This window comes from Trichomonas vaginalis, chromosome III (genome assembly GCF_026262505.1).
Source record: "Trichomonas vaginalis G3 chromosome III, whole genome shotgun sequence".
In the NCBI taxonomy this organism is placed as follows: Eukaryota; Parabasalia; order Trichomonadida; family Trichomonadidae; genus Trichomonas; species Trichomonas vaginalis.
In genome coordinates this window covers 3632738-3656047 of record NC_067205.1, presented here as the reverse complement: position 1 = coordinate 3656047, position 23310 = coordinate 3632738, and the positions used below count along the sequence as shown (strand labels likewise).

The 23310-nt window shown below is 34.1% G+C and overlaps 14 protein-coding genes and 3 pseudogenes across 17 annotated transcripts, besides 4 other annotated features; 9 read left to right on the top strand and 8 right to left on the bottom strand.

The window, feature by feature from the left end:
• Nucleotides 1-1602: 1602 nt before the first annotated feature.
• Nucleotides 1603-1878, top strand: TVAGG3_0635690 (uncharacterized protein; the record flags this gene model as incomplete). The annotated part of the gene is made up of 1 exon (XM_001312798.2): nucleotides 1603-1878. A coding segment is annotated over one exon (276 nt), but the record flags the coding sequence as incomplete, so codon positions are not given.
• A 105-nt stretch (nucleotides 1879-1983) lies between these two features.
• Nucleotides 1984-2229, top strand: TVAGG3_0635680 (serine threonine-protein phosphatase family; the record flags this gene model as incomplete). The annotated part of the gene is made up of 1 exon (XM_001312797.1): nucleotides 1984-2229. One exon carries the CDS (start codon nucleotides 1984-1986, stop codon nucleotides 2227-2229), a length of 246 nt encoding a protein of 81 aa, XP_001312798.1.
• Nucleotides 2230-2567: 338 nt separating this feature from the next.
• Nucleotides 2568-4383: a mobile genetic element.
• Nucleotides 4384-5033: a mobile genetic element.
• Nucleotides 5034-5197: a mobile genetic element.
• Nucleotides 5198-6243: 1046 nt separating this feature from the next.
• Nucleotides 6244-23305: a mobile genetic element.
• On the top strand, nucleotides 6679-6948 carry TVAGG3_0635640 (phage tail repeat-like family; the record flags this gene model as incomplete). Its single annotated transcript, XM_051241025.1, has 1 exon — nucleotides 6679-6948. A coding segment is annotated over one exon (270 nt), but the record flags the coding sequence as incomplete, so codon positions are not given.
• TVAGG3_0635630 (uncharacterized protein) lies at nucleotides 7545-8387 on the bottom strand (the record flags this gene model as incomplete). Its single annotated transcript, XM_051241024.1, has 1 exon — nucleotides 7545-8387. The coding sequence occupies one exon, from the start codon at nucleotides 8385-8387 to the stop codon at nucleotides 7545-7547; it is 843 nt and encodes a 280-aa protein (XP_051087611.1).
• Nucleotides 8941-9105, top strand: TVAGG3_0635620 (uncharacterized protein; the record flags this gene model as incomplete). Its single annotated transcript, XM_051241023.1, has 1 exon — nucleotides 8941-9105. The coding sequence occupies one exon, from the start codon at nucleotides 8941-8943 to the stop codon at nucleotides 9103-9105; it is 165 nt and encodes a 54-aa protein (XP_051087610.1).
• TVAGG3_0635610 (His-Me finger endonucleases family) lies at nucleotides 9964-10539 on the top strand (the record flags this gene model as incomplete). The annotated part of the gene is made up of 1 exon (XM_051241022.1): nucleotides 9964-10539. The coding sequence occupies one exon, from the start codon at nucleotides 9964-9966 to the stop codon at nucleotides 10537-10539; it is 576 nt and encodes a 191-aa protein (XP_051087609.1).
• Nucleotides 11564-11902, bottom strand: TVAGG3_0635600 (uncharacterized protein; the record flags this gene model as incomplete). Its single annotated transcript, XM_051241021.1, has 1 exon — nucleotides 11564-11902. One exon carries the CDS (start codon nucleotides 11900-11902, stop codon nucleotides 11564-11566), a length of 339 nt encoding a protein of 112 aa, XP_051087608.1.
• On the top strand, nucleotides 12258-12605 carry TVAGG3_0635590 (uncharacterized protein; the record flags this gene model as incomplete). The annotated part of the gene is made up of 1 exon (XM_051241020.1): nucleotides 12258-12605. The coding sequence occupies one exon, from the start codon at nucleotides 12258-12260 to the stop codon at nucleotides 12603-12605; it is 348 nt and encodes a 115-aa protein (XP_051087607.1).
• On the top strand, nucleotides 13517-14383 carry TVAGG3_0635580 (organellar and viral DNA polymerase type B; the record flags this gene model as incomplete). Its single annotated transcript, XM_001297074.2, has 1 exon — nucleotides 13517-14383. One exon carries the CDS (start codon nucleotides 13517-13519, stop codon nucleotides 14381-14383), a length of 867 nt encoding a protein of 288 aa, XP_001297075.1.
• On the top strand, nucleotides 15268-16058 carry TVAGG3_0635570 (annotated as a pseudogene). The gene has a single exon. A coding segment is annotated over exon 1 (791 nt).
• Nucleotides 16075-16950, bottom strand: TVAGG3_0635560 (protein of unknown function, DUF4106 family; the record flags this gene model as incomplete). Its single annotated transcript, XM_001297075.1, has 1 exon — nucleotides 16075-16950. The coding sequence occupies one exon, from the start codon at nucleotides 16948-16950 to the stop codon at nucleotides 16075-16077; it is 876 nt and encodes a 291-aa protein (XP_001297076.1).
• TVAGG3_0635550 (uncharacterized protein) lies at nucleotides 17035-17435 on the top strand (the record flags this gene model as incomplete). The annotated part of the gene is made up of 1 exon (XM_001297076.2): nucleotides 17035-17435. A coding segment is annotated over one exon (401 nt), but the record flags the coding sequence as incomplete, so codon positions are not given.
• TVAGG3_0635540 (protein of unknown function, DUF4108 family) lies at nucleotides 17452-17871 on the bottom strand (the record flags this gene model as incomplete). The annotated part of the gene is made up of 1 exon (XM_051241019.1): nucleotides 17452-17871. One exon carries the CDS (start codon nucleotides 17869-17871, stop codon nucleotides 17452-17454), a length of 420 nt encoding a protein of 139 aa, XP_051087606.1.
• Nucleotides 17907-18257, bottom strand: TVAGG3_0635530 (uncharacterized protein; the record flags this gene model as incomplete). The annotated part of the gene is made up of 1 exon (XM_051241018.1): nucleotides 17907-18257. One exon carries the CDS (start codon nucleotides 18255-18257, stop codon nucleotides 17907-17909), a length of 351 nt encoding a protein of 116 aa, XP_051087605.1.
• TVAGG3_0635520 lies at nucleotides 18354-19137 on the bottom strand (annotated as a pseudogene). The gene has a single exon. A coding segment is annotated over exon 1 (784 nt).
• Nucleotides 19166-19557, bottom strand: TVAGG3_0635510 (annotated as a pseudogene). The gene has a single exon. A coding segment is annotated over exon 1 (392 nt).
• Nucleotides 22681-23106, bottom strand: TVAGG3_0635500 (protein of unknown function, DUF4106 family; the record flags this gene model as incomplete). Its single annotated transcript, XM_001279718.2, has 1 exon — nucleotides 22681-23106. A coding segment is annotated over one exon (426 nt), but the record flags the coding sequence as incomplete, so codon positions are not given.
• Nucleotides 23306-23310: the final 5 nt, after the last annotated feature.

The window sequence follows — 23310 nt, the reverse complement described above, 5'->3', positions numbered from 1 at the left end:
TAAACATGATTCAAATGCATGACTCGATATAGTTACTAAATGAGTGCATTGACTGAGATCAAATGCTTCAAGAAAACTGCAATAGTAAAAGGAATAACTTTGTATTTCAATAAGTTGTGAGTCCTGTTCAAATTCGACTGACTTAATAGTTGAATTGCATGTTTTGAAAGCATAATTACTTTGTGAACTTCGAAATATGTATTTTGTGTTAGAATTGACTATGATAGAATCAATATTAGAATCAGTAGAATCCAATGATTCATAATTATTTGAATATTTACCTTTATTATAGGGAAAGGCTATTTAAGTAACATTTTTTAATCAAAAATTATTTTTTTAATAGTGACATAATCAAAAAATATTTCATTATTAGTAATTGCGATTTAATGTGAATATTTTTGCAGATAAAATTTTTATTTTGAGAATTAATGTTCATTAAAAAAAAGGTAGTGGGGCTTCCAGGCGCGTTGCGCCCTCTAGCCCCGAAGATGTTTAGTATAAATGAAGTTTTTATTCGGAAAATTGTTAGTCTTCTGGGTCGAAAACATTATATAATGTTTCACTTTTCACAAATTATATATGTTTTCATGTTTTGTCACTTTTCTGTCACTTTTCGGGTAAAAACATTTTTATTATTATATATAAATGAATTTTACAAAACCGCCGTTACCGTTCTTTGGAAATAAGAGTAGATGTAAAGATATTATATTGAGAGAACTTAAGAAACTACCGAATGGTCTAACATTTGTAGATTTGTTCGGTGGAAGTTTCTATATATCCCATTTATGTCATACCGTATTTCCTGACTCAAAGATTATATGCAATGACTTCGACAACTATATGGACCGTCTCAAACATATTCCAGACACAAACAATATATTGAAAGAGTTAAAAGAAAAGATACCTATAGGTAAGATGGAACGTATACCATTAGATAAGAAAAATATTGTGAGAGAGGTTTTGAAAAAAGCAGAATATATAGACTGGGATAGTATATCTGCTAGACTATTATATAGTGTGCTATAAGAGTTCATGACATTGAAACACTTATGTCAAAAGTTTTATATCTTAACTATACAAATGTTTTCAAAGAGGACATAGAAAATATATTGAGGGTATAGAGTTTGTGAGATGTCGTTGGACAGAGTTGTATGAAAAATATAAAGACAAGGAAAATGTTTTCTTTATAGTGGACCCGCCGTTCTATAACAACATGGGATTTTCAATACCAAGTAGACTGGACTTTGAGAGACTCTTTAGAAACTTTAGACGTTATACATAACCATCCATGCTTTTACTTTACATCCGATAAAAGTGGTTTGGAAACCGTTATGAGATGGTTAGAGGACATACATGACTATGAGTTTATATATGACAAGATAGAATATGAGAGAGGTCCTATAAACTGGAGAAAGTGTCACAATAAAGAAATTTTATTAGTAAGTAAATGTGGTTTGAAATAGGACTACTTGTTTTAGGTTTTTTCCATTGTGTCATTTATTTATTTGACGTGGCAGAAAAGTACAGAGAATATGAAGATGAACCAATGCCTGCAAATGTTCAGTATATGTACTCGTAAGAGATATTTTTATCTAATATTAAATGGACGCACAGAACTTAGCGAATGCACAGCAACCTGGACAACCAAACCCAGAGAATATTCCAAATGAAGTTAGAATACAAACTGCAATGGCAAACTATGGTCAAGTGCCAACAGATGTACAAATGCAAACTGCCATGTCAAATGACGCTGCGTTAGGTTTGCCACCATGGTATGCAAATATGAGATGGAAAGAGTTTTATACAAACCCTGAAGTGGGATATAAACAACTTTATGCAGATGACGCGAACACAGGAGTTGACCCAGAATATGTTTTCTACCAGAGGAGAAACAGAATGTATGAGCTCCAGTTAAAGAATGCTATGGAACTCAACAGGAAACGTAAGAGACTAGGCGGACATTAGATTTTTACATATAGTAAAATGGGTTTCTTCAGTAAGATAGGAAACTTCTTTCGAAATGTTGGAAGAGGTATATGGAATGGAATAAAATCTGTCGGAAGAGGAGTATGGAACGGTATCAAAAATATTGGCAAAAGAGTAGGTCAGTTCGTTGGTATTATACCTAAAGACCCTGAACCAGAAGAACAAGCTCCTGTTATACAACAGCCTGAACCTGCACCACAGTCTAGTTGGCAACCAAATCCAACACCTCAACCGGTATATTAAAAAGTTATATTTTTATCGTTCGATAGTAGTTGTATATGAAACTAAGTTCTAAGTAAAACGCATGGTATAATGGAATTATTCTTTTTCTTCCATCTGTAGTAAACCATACTTGAAAGTCTGAAATACTTCCACTCGGCGGTTCATATAACTTTGTAGGTTTTTCGTAAAAGTCATTCATCAGACATAAGAAAGAGTTTTGCGCACCAGAAAATGAAGCATGAACAATAATAGCATCTTGGTCGAAAATATTTTCATATGTTCCATTAGGGTTTTCGACTTCATAATAGTCCGGGTGTACTGGATATGCTGCAGGCTGATTTAACATCCTCATAAATCTAGAAACAATAAGAATTACCGAAAAATTGACAAAACATCAAAAACAGGGAGGGGGTCTCAATTTTTATTACTTATATTATTTTACAATATTTATATAAATACTCTTTATAATATATTTTACTATAAAATTATACCTCAAATTCAAATATTTAAAATATTATTTACATAATTATCTCAAAATTATATTTTTATATATTATTTTTCATATGTATAAATCATATAATCTATATCTATGCAAATCTCATCTAAATTTTTTTTGAAACAAACCGCTACCATTTTATAATGGTCCATCTTAAATTCATCATAAATTCTGGTACATGTTAGTACCAGAGTCTTCAAATCTCAAACACTCTGGTACCAACATGTACCAGACGCGAGTTTCCAATGCCCTCGTACGATTTTCTATTAAGATCTTCTTGAATGAGAAGGTCTTCATAGAAACTCGTACGAGGGCTTCTCTTTTAAATACTCTGGTACCTGCTGGTATCGGAGTCGACTTTACAGCCCTTTCCCCAATTTTGAAGCTGGGGAAAGTTTTCAAGCAATGAAAGGAAGCTCTCGCTATGAGGTGAAAATCTAGAATTTTTACCTCATAGCGAGTAATCCTTTGTTAATTGCTTGAAAACTTTCTTCAAATTATCAAAATTTCGAGGAAAGTTTCCTTGCTTCAAAGTAGAGATGGAGCCCTTTGAGCCACTGCATATAGGTCAGTGACTCAAAATACTCCATCTCTACTAGAAATCGCCAAAATTGGGTCGCAATCTTTGAAATGCGACGCAAGTTTGGGCAATTTCGCGAGGGACTTGCTCCATTTGGTGCATAGATTCACACTCTATGCACCAGATGGAACAATTCTTTCGCTGACAGCGGGAAACTTTGTCTGAATAGTTTAACATTCAGACAAAGTTTCCCGCTGTCAGAGAGGGAATGGAAGGGTAAGAGGTATATATTCATAATGTATACCTCTTACTCTTCCATTCCCTCAAGAAAGTTCAAAAACTTGGGTGCAATCAGAACTGATTGCACCCAAGTTTTTGAACTTTATATAAGGAATTGTTGGCTATGATGTACTGATTCATGATCAGTACATCATAGCCAACAATTCCTTCGCAAACAGTGGGAAACTTTGTCTGAATAGTTTAACATTCAGACAAAGTTTCCCGCTGTCAGGGAGGGAATTAGAGGGTGGGAGATATATAGATAGACTATAAATCTCTCACCCTTTAATTCCCTCAAGAAAGTTCAAAAACTTGGGTGCAATCAGAACTGATTGCACCCAAGTTTTTGAATTTTGTATAAGGAATTGTTGGCTATGATGTGGATAGCCGCTGCCAGACCAAATGAATTAACCGTTGTGAATAACGTTTCTGAATCTTTATTTAAAAAGATAAAATATCACGATTTTGGCTGCGTTAAAAATCAAAGAATTGATGTTTTTGTCAAAAATCTTTTAGAAGAAGTTGCACCCAATTACTTTTATCGTATTAAAAACGATTTACTTCAAACAGGTTTTATTCCTTCAATTAGAATTCGTGAGCCTCGATTGACAGATTATAAAACAAAATTGAAAAGAGAAGTTCAATCACGTTTATACCAAGTATTAAATTTTGTTCAGAATCAAGAAGCCAATTTGAATCCATTAAGATTTTTATTGGAAAATGCTGAAGAAAAACTTTCTCAAATAAATGAGAAGATACAAAATTCAATTACATATTTAAGATCGTTTGAAATTCCAAATGAATTGTTAGATACGTATATGTTAGAAATTAATGAATTTTGTTATAATTCTCCAGATTATATTTTAGAACATTTCGAAGAGGGAACAGGACAAATTTGCCACACAGCACTTTTTTTAAAAAAAATTAATGGAGCGGAGCGATACTCTGCTGCAGGAGCCCCAAGGCTCCCAATCATTACGAAAGGGAGCCTCAGGGCTCCTGAGAATCCATCAGCAGAGGCCTTTTCATTTGGCCTCTGCTGATCAAAGATTCGGCGAAGCCATTCTTCGTCTCAGGAGCCCCAAGGCTCCCAATCATTACGAAAGGGAGCCTCAGGGCTCCTGAGAAACCTCTTTGAGAAGGTTTTCTTAAAGAAAACCTTCTCAAAGATGATTGTCAGCATTCACTCAAAATCTACCAAGAGTTTCAAAGTTTCAAATCTATCTGAAATGAAGCTTTGAATCTCTTGTATATCTAATTGTAGAGGTACCTTTTCAAAATGTCTTCTATTGATTAAATTTAATCAGTAAAAGTCATTTTGAAAAGGTACATCTCTATAATTGCTATTGAGCATTCACTCTTGGAACCTTGGAGCTCTTGTGTAGTGCATGAAAACTCCAAGATTCTAGCATAAAACATATATCATAGACATAATTTCTTCAAATATAATTTAAGGTTATTTTAAAAAATTAGAAAAGCGTAATTTAAGGTTATTGAAAAAGTGACACCTGGCAAATTTGTCCCGCACTCTTTCGAAGAATTTTTAGAGGATTTCAAAGAAAAGAATAATTTAATAGACTAAAAAATTATTATTTTTATTTATTGTGAATTTTAAATTGTCACTTTTTAAGTGTTACTCCCTATTGAAAGTGTCACTTTTTGGGTGTCACTTTTTCGGAAATTCTTATATACTCTGTTCCATTAGGTTTTTCGACTTCATAATAGTCCGGGTGTACTGGATATGCTGCAGGCTGATTTAACATCCTCATAAATCTATACCATGCCAAGTTGTTATATTTTGTAGAAATATAAACGTTTTCTCCAAGGTCTTCTATTTTATTGATTTTAACAGTTGCATTTTTCCTGTCATAAATAATATCGAGATGGTATTCTCCTTCGTCAATGTTAAACTGGTTTGCATATTCAATATAGATATCGTTTATTTTTTCTTGAAAAGCTTGAAGAGTTGTTTCTAAGTTTATAAGCAAATTAACTTGTAAAAGTTTCCTTGTTCAAATTTCTCATACATACGTTTTTCTTTGTTATAGTATCGAACTTCAAAACCGACCGTAAATGGGAAACCATGTATGGCTTCTGAAATGAACTTCATTCTACGAAAGCCAATAGCTTTTGTGACGGATGGGTCTCTTAACCATCTTAATGGGTAGTCAAAACGATAGCCTTCATGCTTTACGGTATCTGTCTCAAACTTTTGACCGACATTAGTAAAAAGTTCATCTAATGGTTTAGTTGTAGCAACTCTAGAATTTTCTTTTTCTATTGGAAGCATATTTTATCTATAATAAAAATGTCAAATGAAACAGCGTCTATGAGAGAAATACAACACAACCGACAACTCATTATGCAAGCTCTAAATAAGAACACAACAAACTTTTCAAACTATTCTAAGATATCTGAGTCATTGAAAGGGGGTGACTTAAAACTGACAATAAACCCAATGACAGATGAGTTTCTGTTTCAAGACAATAAGAACCATACTGTCTGTATAAATCCAACAAAAGGAACTTTAAACGAGAAACCTATAAATGAACTTCTTTTGAAAGCAGATGTTGACAACAAAGCTGACAAAGAATATGTAGACGATGCAATAGCAACAGAAGAAGAAAGAGCTAACAATGCTTATGCAACAAAAGAACATACTCATCCTGAACTAGCAGACAAAACATATGTTGACAATAAAATGTCAAGTGAAGTGACAAGAGCTGAAAACGAATATTCTAAAAAGACTCATATACATTATATTAACCAAATATCAAGTCTTAAGGAAACATTAGAGACAAAAGCAAATAAGACTCATACACATTCTATATCTGATATTACAAACTTACAAGAAACCTTAAACAGGAAAAGTGACGTTGGACATACACATACCATTGCAAATATTACAAACTTACAAGAAACCTTAAACATGAAAAGTGACATTGGACATACACATACATCTTCTGAAATAACAGACTTAAACGTTAGCCTTGAAAATAAAGCAGATAAAACATATGTCAATTAAATATACCAAAGTTTGATAGGAACAAAAAATATTGAAACTATTGTTGGTGACTTTTCTGTCAATGAAGAAAATAAATATTTTAGATGGCAGTTGGTACAGTCCTTAAAAAATAGTACACGGCATAAACTCATTCCGAAAAATAACAATGAAATGTATGTAAGCTATAAAAAGAATGATGGTACACAAGTTAAAGTTCCATTAGACAACAACTGCTACTTAAACTTATATGGAGACGAACAAAAGAAATATTTAAGAGTTTATGAAATGGCAGATATGACTTTGCCTGACCCAGCTCCGGCACCACATTATTATGACTATGGAGATGACGACAGAACACCACATGTAGATGAACAAAAGCTAACATTATATTTAGATTATTATAGATATAAAAGATATAATGCAATAGAAAAAACGAGAATAGTATATTATTATACAGATGACAGAAATAAATATTATAGTCAAGATTTTACCTACCCTGAAAACATAAGATTATATTATAAAAAATATTCTGACACAAACCAGAAGAAACCTGAAATAGTTGCACTATATTTTAAGTTCAAAAGAGACAATCCTATAATATCTCATATGTTTGATTTAATGAACCCAGTAGGTTCTATTTATACATCTATGGATGCAAGAGGTCCTCAAGTAATGTTTGTTGTTGGTGCATGGGAACAAATAGTCGACAGGTTTTTGTATTGTGCAAACTCTTCAAAGGAAACAGGTGGAAGTAAAACGATTACAGGTGAAAATTTACCTGCACACAGTCATTACATAGATTTAAGTACATCTCAAGCAGGTTGGTATAAGCATAGATATTGGGATTGGTCAGGAATGACAAAAGGTAAAGGATATGATGTTAAAGATGACGTTAAGTTTGCTATAAATTGTTACTGGAGTGACACTCAGGGAGAAGGAAACCATACACATTTCGTTTCAGGGTATACGCAAACAACGGGACAAAGTAAAGACTACATGCCACCTTACATGACAGTTTACTCATGGTATAGAAATGCTTAGTCGTCATTTTCAACTTCTTTAGCATATTCGTCAGGAGTTGTCTTATATTTGTTAGGAACTGTCTTTGAAAGTATACCACCTTGAACTTTGACAAGTTTGAAACGAGGTCTGACAATAGTAGTTTTATCTTCTGCTTGCAGTGTGTACATTTTGCCATGTTTGCCTAAAACTTCATAATATTCTCTTGTATACTTTCTTCTATTTTTACGAACACGAATGTGAGTACCTGTCGAGTTCCCATTGTTGTCATAGTCAATAGTATTTTCATATGGGTCGCGTTTAGGTATTTCTATTTTTACTTTGTCACCTTTCTGAAGTTTGAAGCCCGGCATTCTTTCTTGTTTGTCTCTTTTGACTAAATTATTAAATATATAGTCTTTCTCTAAGCCAGGGTTGTTTTTCATTTCTTCGGGGGAGTGGTTTCCCAAACCTTTTTGTTTACGGTTATTGTAAATATTTAAAACTTGTCTCATCTTTGCCTGGGAGAAGTGTCTATATTTGTCGTCATATGACATTTCATTTGCTTCACCACCTTGTGGTTGTTTTAAGTCTCTTAACATTTTTATAAAACCGTCAATGACACCAAGAGCAGAATGGTTTTGGTCGACAATGAAATATTGGTTTACATTTTTTGAATGCAGATAGTTTTTAATATCATCTGATTTGAAAGAACTTTCACAGTCAGATGTCAGTTTTGTTGGATGGTATTTGTCAACGAATATTGTCAAAGCTGCTAAGATATCTAAAATAGCTTTGGACTGTAATGGTATGGCTTCACAGTATCTTGTGTTTTGACCAACAAATATTAACCAGTATGGTGGTCCATCTTCTCCATACATCGGAATGTTTTCCAAGATATCCATAAACCAAGCATTTGGTGTTGAACTAAAGATTTTTATCAGGAGTGCTTTCTTTGTCGCTTTAGAAAACATAGGGGTCCTTGTTCGGATTCGTCATTTTTACCCTATAAGAAATGGGTTTATTTGGCGCATTAGCAGGAGTTGCATCCAGATTTTTGCCCGCAGTGGGAACAATAGCCAGAGGTGCATTTGGAATTGGAAGGAAGATTTTGAGTACATTAGGTATACTTAAAGAGAAAGCACAACCTATTATACAAACTGTACAGAAAGGTTGGGATGTAGCACGAGATGCAACAAATCTTATTCTAAATCCTGAAACAAGAGGAAAAGTTCAAGGATGGATGGACAATGTAGGAAGACAAGCAGGAAACTATGATAACAAAGCAAATGACTACTATAACCAAGCAGGACACTATATGGACCAAGGTGAAAGATTCTTTAACAGAGGATATAACCATGCACAACAGTGGGTAAACAATAACCAACCTCAACCGCCTCAAACGTGGGAATGTAAAGTTTTTATTGAGATGAAATGAACAATGCAGCATTGAGACAAATGAGTTCAAGATGGATTTGTCGGCTTCCAGCATTTAAACCGATACCATATAGTCAGGCTCAGCATGTGAAACTGAATGATATTATTAAAGGAACCATCCCACCTCCACAACAACAACCAGTTGAAAACAAACCAAACTAAAATTTTTACTGAGATGAAATGACCGAAGAAGTTGAAACGGTAGATTTGACACCACAAACAAAAAGTTCAGAACCATTGTCAAAACCTGTCAAAGAACTTACAGATGAAGAGAAAAATTCAATAATAGAAAGTGCCAGGTCTGGAAATACAAACCCCAACTATAAAGTCACTTTTCATAGAAATGGAACGGCTAGTATCTCAAAAAAGAAACAGACTCTCACAAATAAAATATTGAAGTCTGAAGGAGCTTTCGAGACAACAGATGGAAAAGTTTACTTCACTGACCAACAGTTCATTATAGAACATCTCATTGACTTAGAGTCGAAATATTCTAAACTTTACAACAAACACAAAAAGTTGAAAGGAAAACAAAAACAAATGGCATATGATATTTATGAAGATGTTGACGACACAACTGTTTCTGCAAGTGAAGTAAAGTCAGAGAAACCGAAAAGTGACGAAAAACCGATAGAAGAAAAAAACCAAAAACTGAAGATAAACCAAAACCAAAGTTTAGTTTCCAAACTAAACCAAGTCAACCTTCATTAGCTGGTATGAGTTGGCGTCAAAGACTTATGACAGCAGGCGGTTATGTAAAGTAAAGAAAAAAATATTTTTTTATTTTTATAAAAATGCCCCCATATAGAATGGACAGAAAGTCTGCTAGAATAAAAGCAGAGTTACAAAGATATGGTTGGAGAGTTTCGAAGAATTTTAAATATAGGAAGGGAAGACCCATAAAAGTCTATGACAAATTGTCTGGTCTTCGCTACGAAATGGATTTGGAAACAGCACGTGCCAATTATCCAAACAGACTAGAGAGGTTAGAAGAAGAACGTCTTATGGACATGCCTTTCGATGTTAGTGAACCTCAAGTTGAAGGAAACTTGTTTGTTAGATGAGAAATATGAAATTTACTGTTGTGAGTCATTTGAAGTCAGAAACGAAAAGACAAAAAGAGTTTTAAGCGAATGGGAGCGAAATGACGGATATGCTATTATGAAGATGGGTGGAAAACACTATCTTAAACATGTTGTCATTGCAACTCATTTTATACTGAATCCTAACAATTTACCTTTTGTAGACCATATAAACCATATAAGAAACGACAATAGACTTGAAAACTTACGTTGGGTCACTTGTTCTGAAAACAATAAGAACAAAGGCAAATTTGGAGATATTGTATTCGAATTTGTCGACGAACTAGAAGATGAAACAATTGAAATTACAGACTATGGCAAGCATACGTTTGAGTTTTACTACTATAGCGAAGAACAAGACTCATTCTACTTTTATACCGGCGTAAACTATAGGAAATTACAAGTATATTTTACTAAGGCGGGCTATGCTTATGTAAACACTAGAGATACAGATGGAAAATACGTTCAAATACTTCTTAACAAATTCAAGAAGCTATATGGCATACCATTTTAAAACAATATATTTTTACATATATTAAATGCTTCAGGTTGAAAAACAAAGAACAAAAGTAGCAGATACAAAACCGTTAGACTATATCTTTACAAATGCTGGTAGGACTATTTCAGATGAAGAAATTTCATCCCGAGCATACAGGTTTGACTATCCAATTCGTTGGCTTCAAAGTCCTTCAGATGCAAAGGCAATAGGATTTAGAAGAGTTTTGTTTTCAAATAGAACTAACGCATTTATGTTCGCAGTATATTTTCATGGGCAGTATGAAGGTCCTGATGGTCTAATAGACAAATTTGCCGAAATGAGAATCTTTCCAGTTCGTTCAGACGAAAGTCTTGAGAAAACTCTAGATGACTTTCAAACTCAAATGAACAAATATTATTGGGAATTTCAAGGAAAATACGACTCTTTACTAAATGGAACATACTATCTGAAACTAGAATATGACAAGATGAACTCCACCGTTTCATTTCAAAAGATTGAAATTAACCCTCCAAGAGATACAGAGTTTTATTTTGGGAAGTAGACAAACGTTCTTGGGCACAATTTCTTCGGTTACTAAACCAGAACGAACCATTACCACCAGATGGTCCATTTAAATTATACTTCCACCAGCAGATTTGATGGTTTATAGAAACGTGTTTGACCCTCAAAATGTTATGTGTCATGCAAGTTTCAGTTCAAGCAACAATAGTTTTCTATGTATTGGTAAGGACCTTTATGACTTTGCTTCTAAATTCTACGAACCACCTAGTAACAGTTTCTCTGACTTTCAAGTTTGGTTCACAACAAATGGTGTGCAACATATTATTCCATTGTACTATGACTTTTATCTCGATTTGTCTTTCATATATAACTACGGAAAAGTGCTGAAAAAGTATTGAATGTGAAGATATTAGAAAATAACATTTTTTCTAACATCGTAGAAAACTCATGAAAACAATTTATTTTTGACACTTTCACAAAAAACATAAAAAAGTGAGTTAAAATGAGATGTTTACTGAATTGGTTGGATGTCGCCTTCTTAGGTTATGAAGAACGGCCGTCCTGAGAAGTGGAACAGTGCTCTGAGAATTTGTATAATTCGTGGAATTGGACTCTCTCTGTTTGGAAGTTGTATCCATGGGCGCTTTGCAAATAACTTGAGAAGAGCTTCTTTCTTCATCTCCTTTATGTCGTCTACAGGAGTGTTTTCTGGTATTTGTAGGACAATTCCGGTTTCAATTTCGATTTTCAGCGCACCTCTTCCAGACAACCAGAAGCCGAGGGACTTGTTGGCTTTGTCCTTGCCCAAGTACTGCTTAACAACTTCATTTATCTCTATAAGGTAAATTGCCTCATCTAATGGCTCGATGTTGTCCATTGTTCTGTTTCAGAACTAGTCTTGTACTTTTTCAGAACAATACTTGTACTGTTTCAGAACTAGTCTTGTACTTTTTCAGAACAATACTTGTACTGTTTCAGAACAATACTTGTACTTTTTCAGAACAAGACTTGAACTTTTTCAGAACAAATTTCCCGTAAAAGCTCTCAATTTGTGAGAAAAATTTTCTGTTTCAGAACAATACTTGTACTTTTTCAGAACAATACTTGTACTTTTTCAGAACAATACTTGCACTGCTTCAGAACAATACTTGCACTGCTTCAGAACAATACTTGCACTGCTTCAGAACAATACTTGCACTGCTTCAGAACAATATTTGTACTGTTTCAAGACAATGTCCGACGTACCACCAACCGAGTCCATTCCCAAACCAGAGGAACCTAAAGCACCAGCCCCTGCACCTCAGTTCCAGCAAGTACCTCCGAATTACTACCAATTTCCACCTCAAGGTTACTACCCACCACAAGGCTTCCCGAACTACCCTCCTCAGCCTATGCCTTACTTCCCCAACCCTTGGTTGTTCCAGCAAGCTCCACCCCAGCAATTCCAATTCCAATCTCAATCGAAGAGAGACCAAGACTTCGAAGAAGGTCTGAACCGCTTACGCAAAGAGTATGCTACAGCTCCAATTGAGAGAAAGTTGTTTCCGGACCAAAAAATAATGTTTACGGTAGATGGTTAGATCTAACCTCATTTCTAACCCGATTTCTACCCTCATGAATTTTCATGAATTTCCTTAAGACAGAAAAAATAAAGTTAGTTTTATTTTTATTTATTTTTTTATTTTGTATGTAAGAACAGTAATGTCAGTCGAAGCAAAAACGTTCACGAACAAATCTAATGGCGAAACATTCACAAAAGGCACTTATAACGGTATTGAAGTCTTACGTAGAGACAAGGATGGTTACATTAATGCAACAAATATGTGTCAGCAGTTTAGGAAAGACTTTAGAAAGTTGTTGGAAAATAAGTCCTGGGAAGAGTATTATAAGGCATTTTGTGAAGAATATAGCAACCGCCGGAATTCGGACTGTTGCTTTTTATACAAAATTCATGCAGGAAATTCTTGAGTTTTGGATGAAAGAATACGGTCAAGCCAAAAGTGGCTCAACCTCAAAACAAGCATTTTATGAGCTTACTAAGGGCGTTATAAATGAATTCAAAGGTATTTACATACATCCTGACCTCGTTCATTTTGTTGCTGAATTCAGCAAAAATAATTTTTAGGGTAGATGGTTAGATCTAACCCGATATCTAACCCGATTTCTACCCTCAGCCGCTAAGCGGCGAGACCCAAAGGTCTTGAATTTTCATGAATTTTATATATTAATGTTTTCGTTAAGCCACTTTGTGCCGTCAGTCAGTCAGTCAGTCAATGAAATTTACACCAAAAATAATGTTTAGGGTAGATGGTTAGATCTAACCCGATTTCTACCCTCATGAATTTTCATGAATTTCCTTAAGATAGAAAAAATAAAGTTAGTTTTATTTTTATTTATTTTTTTATTTTGTATAAAAGATATGATTTCAACAATCGGCACAACAACAATTCAAACAACAGCACCAAACTCGTTAGTCATGAATCCAACATCTATGTTAGTCGAGATGAAAAGCTTCATTCCTTCTTCATTTACTTTCGAAACAGAAATACAAAGAATAAAGCAAGAACTTTTAACAAGTAATTTAGACTGTACCGCACAGGATGAAGAAAATGAAGAATATCTTTATGACATGCAGGACATTATTGACCATTTACCCAAATTGCCTGAAATCCAACAACAAAAGCTCACTATTCCTGAATTCGATGAAATAGAAGTGAAACCAACTGACTCAGTAGAAATAAAGAAGTTCATACGAAAGGTAAATTATGAGTTTCTAGGATATCATTGCAACCATAAAGTTATGGACAAAGATTGCGACATGGTATATAAGAACATCTCTGACATATATAAATCGGGGGAGTTTAAGACATACGACAACTTTGTTTCATTAGTTGCAAAATGTGTATGGCAGATAAGAGATAAAGATAGAAGAGGTAAGGTATGGCATGAACAGATAAAACCAGCAGCCTTTGAGTTAAAGAAAACCATTGACGCCTTGGTTGTTCTAGCTGGTTTTATTTCAATGTATAACGCAAAAATGAATCCGCAATGTTCTAAATGTAAAGCAGCAATGAGGAAATATAACTACTCCGTCAAAGAGATAGAACGTATGAGAAACGACTATGCAGACTTAAAGAAAGAAGCAGAGAAGCCGGTAGAAAATAAAATGGACATGCTGTCATTTCTGAACAAAAACTATCCAACTGCTGACGATTTCCTTCTATCTGACGTCAAGAAGAAGTATAAAGAAACCTTCGGCATTGTTAAAATTTTTGATATCCTCAGCGAAGAAATAGAAGCTACAAAACTGTTTAGAATCTCACGAATTCATAACGTTTACCATGTAAAACGGTTATAAATAATGAGGGTAGAAATCGGGTTAGAAATCGGGTTCGATCTAACCATCTACCCTAAAAATTATTTTTGCTGAATTCAGCACAAAATTCTGAGTAAAATGACATATGGCACGTGTCAAACCGTTGAGTTTTCACAAAATTTAAAAATTGCTGAGGAAAGTTCGTCAAAAAAGTGAAGGTTCCCGACGGTTTCAAACCGCCATACTTTACATGAAGATAGTTTACAATCTCAACTAAATATCATGTACGATAGAAACGGTTATGTAAAGTTTACATTTTGTAAAGTTTTGTCCTGATTCAAGACAAGTCTTGTATTTTTTCAGAACAAGTCTTGTATTTTTTCAAGACAAATCTTGTCCTGATTCAGAACAAGACTTGCACTTTTTAGTCAGTTTTTCTTGTAAAGTTCTCAAATTTGAGAACAATTGTCCTGATTCAAGACAAGTCTTGTATTTTTTCAGAACAAATCTTGTATTTTTTCAAGACAAATCTTGTCCTGATTCAAGACAAGTCTTGCACTTTTTCAGGAAATCCTATCGTCCAACTTTACAAACGTCACTTTTCAATATGATTGCATTTTGGCCGGGGAACAACTTTCTCTCAATTTTGTCACTTTTCTATCGTCGTGTTTTGTCACTTTTCCCTCAGGGTGTGTGTCAGAAAATATCCAAAATCTTTATAGCCTCGTATCTCCTTCAATTCTTGACGGTTTGACATGTATGACACACAATTCGATTCAGAATTTTGTGCTGAATCTTATGGACTTCATTTGTTCGTGACTTCTTTTCACATATGTAACCATGAATTTTTAACATTTCCTTAAGACAGAAAAAATAAAGTTAGTTTTTTATAAAATATTTTTTTATCCTGTATATAAGAAACAGTAATGTCAACAACAGAGAACACAACAACAGTTATAGTCCATGAAGCTATAAATGAAGAATACGAGTACATACAGTATAACAAACAGTTACGCCTCATTCGTTCGGTCAAAGACGATATGTACCAGATGCAAAGTATAATGAACGCTCTTCGTTCTACAAAGCAAGCATATCATTGGTTTGAAAACCAACAGACAAAAGAACTTTTAGAAGAATTTCCTCATATGATTGCTTCCCTCGGAAAACCGGGGGAAGAGATTCCGTACGAAAATCGCAAGAATTTGGCTCCTGGTTTGAAAGGTTATTATATTCATAGACTTTTAGTAAATGCTGTAGCAATTGGGGCTTCACCTCGTTATGTTATAATTTTCATGATGTTAGATGAACTATATAAAGCAGAACGTGAAGAGATGGAAAAGAAACTTCATGCAAAAGATGAAGTCATTCAGAAAAGAATACCACGTTCGGTACCAAAAGGAAAGGAAAAGAACTATAAGTATATGATTTATACTGATATGGAAGACAGTGACATGGTTATGTTGCATTTAGTCAGAAGAAACAAACAAAAGCTTTTACGACTTGCTAAGATTTACAAAACTGACAGAAATTGGTTCTATCGCGAAAACTTACCGATTTCAATGACCCCAAATGAAGATGTGAAACAAATAGTTCAAGATACGTTACCTCAAACACACTATGATATTAAAGGTTGTACAATACTTACATTCAAAGAAGACTTAACATTACTGAAGGAAAAAATAACAGAGTATTTGACAACTTCAAACAAGTAGGGTAGATGAACTCTTTATTTTTCAAGCTTGACTTTTTACAATTTGAACTTTGTTTGCGTAGATATGAATTCTAAAAGAAGTATGAGGGTCTTGTATGACTTTGTACTTCTCCCATAGTTCATGTCTGTCAAACTTACCTGCCATGGACTCTTTCATAAGTTCCATGAAATCGTCTTCGGACAATCCGGGGAAAAGTATTATGTCAGTAAGTATTCTTTTAACATCCTTACTTAAACTCTTGGCTGTCTGTACACAAATGACAACTGAGATGTTAAAGTGTCTGAGCTTCTTAAGAATTCGACACATATCTTGTTCTCTGTTCTTTAACAAAGGATGAGAGGCGAAATCATCTAAGATAAGAAGACATCTATGAGGGTAAGTCTTCCAATCGTAAGATTGCAATTTCTTCGAAATGTATTCTATCTCTTTCTGTTTGTTTCTGAAGTGTTTCTTCTCTAATATTCTCTGCATTTCCTCATTTGGGTCTTTGAACTTAGAATTTATATACTCATTTATAGCATTATACTTCAAAACTCTTCTTTGGTACTTCTTTATCCAATCTAACAACTCAGTATCCTTTATACATACTAACTTAGACTTCTTTATAATATCTTTGAACGAATTGACGGTTTGGTCAAATTGACCAGAAGTCGAACAAATAACAACTAACTCATAGAATGGGTTCTTCTCATCTAGTTCTTGTTGTTGTGCAGCCATTTTAAGATAAGTGAAAGTCTTACCCGACCCAGGTGGTGCAATTAGACCTGTTATACCATTCTGAGCAAATAAGAACTTGTCATGTATAGGCTTTATCTGAGCATTTTCTAACTTCCTCTTGTTCTTGTTTAAAACATTCTCAAATTTCTTGTCAATGTCAGCAAACTTTTTTTCTAACATATTTTTAGAAAAATTAAAATTTTTATCTTTTAGAAAATGTCTAGCGATTTCGCTATCTATATTCGAGAGAAACTTTTTGACAGCAAAACATCTGTCGACCATAAAATCTTACATAGTGTAAACAAGAAAGGTGAATTTGTTCTAAAGTTCTGTTTCTGGGAATATGACAAGAACCATAAAACATTACAAAGAGCAGTCTTAAAATTTGTCAATGACAGACTTGTTGACAGAAATGACGCCGATTGGAAAGATGAAGTCCAACAAAAGTTCTTAGAATGCAAAGAAGACACATGCGCTGTTCTTGAAGATGAAATAGAAAACAGAATAGATGAGCTATTAAAGGACAAAGAACTTTTACATAAATATGGTTCTGAGAAATTTGACGTCTCACCACCAGAAAAGAAGAAGAAAGAAAAGAAAGAGAAAAAGAAGAAGAGAAGAAAGAACCTGAACCAGTTCCAGAGAAAAAGAAATTTGACATGTAAAAATAAAATTTTATTTTTAGAACATTTCTGGGTCAATGTCAATGTTCTCTTCCTCTTTAGGAGTAAACACTGGCTTAGACTCTAAAATCTTTTTACCCAATTTACCTTGAACTTCTACAACTTTAGACTCATAATATTCATAGTCGTCTGTCTTCTTTGGTTCATAAGGTATAACAAGTTTGTATGCTTTGCCTTCTTTAAGGTTTAAGAACCTTCTGTCAAAACTTTCTTTGACTGTTAACAAACCTTCTATGTCTAAGTCTTCAAATTTCGCACCATTTTTAGTCACAATAGCAAACTTAACTGGTTCGATGTTCCAAACTTTGCTGACTGAAGACTTTTCAAAATGGTAGAAGTAAACATTCAAATATGTGAATGGGTCTAGTTCTTCTTTAAGTCCTGACATGTACTTGTTTACTGAAATATATTTCGTCATCTTTTCTATCGGATAAAAAAATATTTTTTAAAAATTTACTCAGAAAAAATTTTCTTTGTATATACACCATTCTGAACATCTAAAAGACTTTTGACATTTGCCAAGAATGTACGTTTAGAAGCTGCCATATAACCATATTCTTGACAATATTGTTTATATTCATCATATAAAGACTTTTCATCTAAACACTCAAAGTCGCTTTCTTCTATGAACAGTTCATATACACTCTTGTTTGCTTCTAACAATGTTTGTCTCTCTTCGGTATGTGGAATTTGTCTTGGATTGAACTTAGAAATATCTAATGTCATGAAATATGAGAACAAGTGGTTGTAAAAGTCAGATGTCAAAGTTTCTGCTAAGTCGTCAAAATATTCTGTATCTTGCATATGAGCTTCTGACGTTCTGACAACTACATATCTTCTGTCAGAACTTTCTAACTTCATCGGAACAGCATTGTTTGAAACCATGACGAAGTTTGCAACATTTTCACAAACTCTTTGGTCTTTATACTTTCTTTCAACAACTCCAACTTTGTCTGTTATAAGACTCTTCAAAGCATCTGAGTTCAAAACCTTTGTTGTATCTATACTTTGAAGTTCATTGCAAACTATAAGTTTCATATTCTCTATTGAGGAGTTAAACTTGCCACAGATGTTTTCTAAGTTTGTCATATTCGGATTCGAATAGCCCTCTAACAGTTTGCATAAGATATCTGTAAAGAAAGTGTTCTTACCTGTTCCTTGTTTTCCAATTATGATGAGAGCAGTTTCATTTTTAGCACTTGGATGTTGTAAGATATTTGCAAACCAACATAAGGTATACTCATAAACTTTTTCGTTTCCATTGCATATAATTTCTTTGACATGGTCTAACCAAGCTTCTATAACATTTTCTTTCCATTCTACTTGTTCGTATTTATATCCAGTGAAGATAGAATAGAAGTTTGGAGAAGGTGTATAGAACTTTATACTCGAACTGAAAAATCTTCTAACTTTGACAATAAGATATCCAAGCATCTAACATCTTCATTCCAACTTGTACAACTTTTATTTCTTAAGTTTCTGTCTACATTCTTGTTCAGACACTATTGTTGCTCTTGGTTTGTTAAAGACAACATCCATTCTTTCATGACATAACATTCTGGGGCAGAGTCAACATAAATGACTAAACGTTTCAAATTCTCGACTGCTTTGTTATAGTCTCTAAATGGACACATATTTCTGAATGCTTGGAAGTCATAAAATCTGAAACATCTATTCTGTACATTTTTATAAAATAAAAAAATATTATTTTTTTATTCTTGACTTTGTTGTTCCATTTGTTGCATTTGTTGTTCTTGAGCTATTTGTTGTTGAAGTTGTTCTTGTAATACAATACTTTCACCAGTTGCATCTTCCAATTCGAAACTTTCTGCCGTCATTGACAAATACATAGGACATAAAAGTTTTACAGGAACAAAGTTTGCGTCAACTAAGGTTAAGTTTATGTTTGCTAAAGTGTTTGAGTTTACTAAAGCTGAAACTCTGCATTCGAATGAACAATAGGCAAACCAGCAGAGAAAGTATTGTTTATACGCATAAGTATCTTTTGGTCATAATAGTTTCTGTCGACATTCGAATAACACTTTGAACCTAAGTTTGAAACAATATATAAGATTGGTGTGCTTAATGTCAATGGAATAGACATTCCTTGTATGACACCTTTTCCTGTTATAGGAAACTGTTGGTAGTAAAAACCAGAAATAAGTTTTGTATTATAGCTCATATCGTTTATAGTAAACTCAGTCGGACATCCAAACATAATGAAACCTGCTCTAGTTGCAGCACATGTTACACCCGTACTTAAAGTATTAAATAAGTCAACAAAACCTGTCGGTGGTATATCCGAGTAAGTATCTTCAAAGGAGTATTTTTTACCATTCACAACAATAAAGTCTTCTGGTGTCAAAAGAGCAAAACAGGCTTTAGTCGTCATTGTGTTTAAGGTTAGTTTACAATACCGTCCTTGAGGACTTTGTAAGTTTGTTGTTATAGAATTATATGACTCAGGGTTTTTAGTCGTAATAGTATAAACCATTATGTCTTCTGCCATTTACTTAGCAAATAAATTTTAATGAAATTTTGTGGTCGTCAAATATTTTATAACGTCTGGGAAACTATATTTTAAGTTCAACGTTTCACCTCCTTTCATAACGTATATCTTGTCAATGACATTATATGAAACAACAGCAACTAATGTCGGGTTCTATTTCTTTGATGTTTATATCGTCTGCCTCTGTCAAAAGTTTCAATAGTTCTTTCAAAACTTCATGAGGTGCAATGACATATGAGTTCACTTTTACAGGGTTGTGTTCGACCAAGTTTAACATTATACTTAAAGCTTGACAAATCTTCTCTGAGTTTGAAGTTTGTCTTTCAGTTGTTGGTAGTCGTTTCGAATATCTGCAACAGAACTTAAGTCTCTGTTAACTTCAGGATATGTTTTCTTTTACAGGAACAATTGTTATACCATCTTCGTCTTCGTATGGTTTCCCCACTTCAACATCTCTGTCTTTGACATTGACAACAACACTTTGACTGTTTGTTTGAGTTGGTGAATTTAACTTCACATCTGCACCGCCATTAAACCTTTTGAAACACTTACGCTTCTATTTTCGGAAATGACATTTTACTTAGAATAAAAAGATGGACGTATTCGGATATCTTATTGAATTGAAGCAGAACAAAGTTTATACTCACAAACAATACAAATACATTGACAGAATAGTTCTTTCACAAACATGGAAAATGTTATAGAATAGCAGTCTTTGCTGAACCTAAATATTTTCATAAAGCAAAGAAAGTTGGTATAACTGAAATGGTGAAGTTCTTGAAGCAGACAAAATATAACTTCAAAACTTACAGATATTACTAAAGGAAAGTTTATAATACAATATTATGTCAAAACTGGCGTACTGTCAATATTTGACGGAGAGAAGTCAGTTCAAGAACAACTTACTGACCTGCTGCCAAAATCTGCTCGATGGAAGCTGTCGTTATGCCAATCTGAGGAGCCCCAGCAGGTTTCATCGAACGAATCTTCAAAAGAGCATCTTCCGTGAAAAGTGCTATTGGTTTTGTAAACTTCTTTGCTTTCAATTCATCTGGACCGTCTCTGTCACCAGTATATTGTATTTGTACAGTACCAACAGTTGAAATACCACCCATAAAGTTTCTGAGTCAGCAAATGGAATGCCAAGCCAAAAGTTTGAACGGTCTCCATTTGTATATTGAGTTTTTTGACCTCCTGTATGAGTCCATACTTTCACATATGGCATAATAGAACTTTGCATTTCAGGGTTAATGGTTGTTGTGAAGTTGTTGTTAAAGTTCATAGCATCTAATGTCAAGTTGTATGACTCTCATATCCTCAACTGTAGATATTCTTCTCTGGATAATATTTGCCATCTATGTTTATATGATATTTAATACCAGGGTTGTAGAAACAAGAATAGTCATTTATAGTTCGTCTGAACAGTACAAACATAGTATCTGCATGTTTCATTGCAGTTGTTAAAGCAATATCTGTTCTTGCACCTGCAGCTCCTGGATTTTGGTTTCCAACTTCACCTGCAAAGTCTTTGACAGATATTTGGTGGTATAGGGAACATAAGTGGAACTGCAATATATTTGGCAGCTAAAGCATTTGAAATATCTGGGTCCAACATATAGACTGCAAGTCTGCTTTCTATTCTCTTGCATTCAAACTGTTCACATGTAAACTTAACTGGGTCCAAGCAGTTCCAGCAGCATTGAAATAATAGTTTACTTCATTGTTGAAGTTTGAGAAACCAAAGTCTAAGTCAACTTTGTCTTTGCAAAATTCGGCGAATGACGTTTGATTTTTCCCTTTACATCTGTAATAGTGAATGGGTCTTGTGTTGGTGCAATGACTAAGTTATTTTTGCTTGGAGTAAGTTCGATAGAAATTTTTCCTGCCCAGTTTGGCAAGTATCTTAAAAACCTGAAGATGAGGAAAGATGACAAAGGAACTCTAAGTTTCAGTTTTACTTTAGTGGCAGCAGTTCCATCTGAACCAGAAAGGTTAACATAAACTCCTGGAACGTTAGGGTCAAGTCTTTCTTATTTTCTCAATAGTTGCATACTGGTCTGTTTGTTCTCTAGCTTGTGGTTGTACTGAGTTTCTCAAAGCGAACCATTCATAGTTTTGCCCATGTTACTGTTTGAACTAAGTCAGAGTTAGAATATATCTTATATCCCATGAAAACTTCTGGAGCATATTGGTATCCGACATAGAAAATTCCATTGCAACCTTTCTTGTCAGACAACTTGGCAGAAGGTTTTATTTCAATGTCTTGTTCCACGTATAAGAATGAGTTGTCAATAGAAATAATATGAACCTGTCGCAAGCAATATCTACTGTTGTTGAAGAACCTTCTCCAAACTCACATACGTTTCCATAAGAAACAGCAGTTGTATATTCGTAAGTTCCAGGAACTATTTCTGACCTTCTAATGGCATTGTCGCATTCGTTATACCATTCGGAAACATTTCCGTTCATGGCATCCAAAACTGTTGGCGTTATATTCTGAGCGGCGTACATTTCATATGGGTAAAAATATAGAATAGTTGGATTTATGTGTCATAATAGAACCCACTCGGACCAAGCTTTACTTTCTTCCTGACTGAGTTTTTAACTCTTCTTTTTCCTTCATTGCCACTACTTTCACTAGATGAAGTTACTTCTTCACTACTTTCACTTTGTTCTACTCTTCTTCTTTGGTGTCGCTTTTGGTAACTTGCCCTCTGCTTCAAGTTGTTGCATCTTTGCCTCATGTTCACCTAGTATGTTGTAAATTTCACGTGTCCTTTTTGCCTTTGGGCTCTGGTCGCCCATCTCAGGTAACCTATATCCTAGAAAGATTTTGTCATAGTTTGTATTTGAGTCTTCGCGTATTGTTTGCATGACTCTTTCCTGAGTTTCCGGTTCAAGCTCTTCAAACAGAGCTTGTCCATATGGAATAAGCTCGTCTCCAAATATATGTTTTTGTAGCCATTCTGGTTTTCTTTCCATGTAACCAATAATATCTTTTGTGAATGGGAAAGCTTTTACCCAATGTTTCAGTCTTGCGTCATTTATTTCTGTAGTTGGTTTTATTTTGTCATGGAACATGTTTTTCAATACTAACATTTCATTTGGTACTGTCCATTTGAGTTTTCTTAAATATTCATCCATTCTCGGTTCATTGTCTGCAAAGTAAGTTTTTATGACATTTTGCAAACTTTCGTTTGCAAGGTCATGTACAATAGGTTCTCTTCCTTCTCTCTCCCTAACTTTCTTTCTAAACTCTTCACCAAATATACTATCTCTATGGTTCTGTGTAGTTCTTTGAGATAAATGTTCTAGAACGTCAGGTGTTATATTTCCCTCAGCCTATAG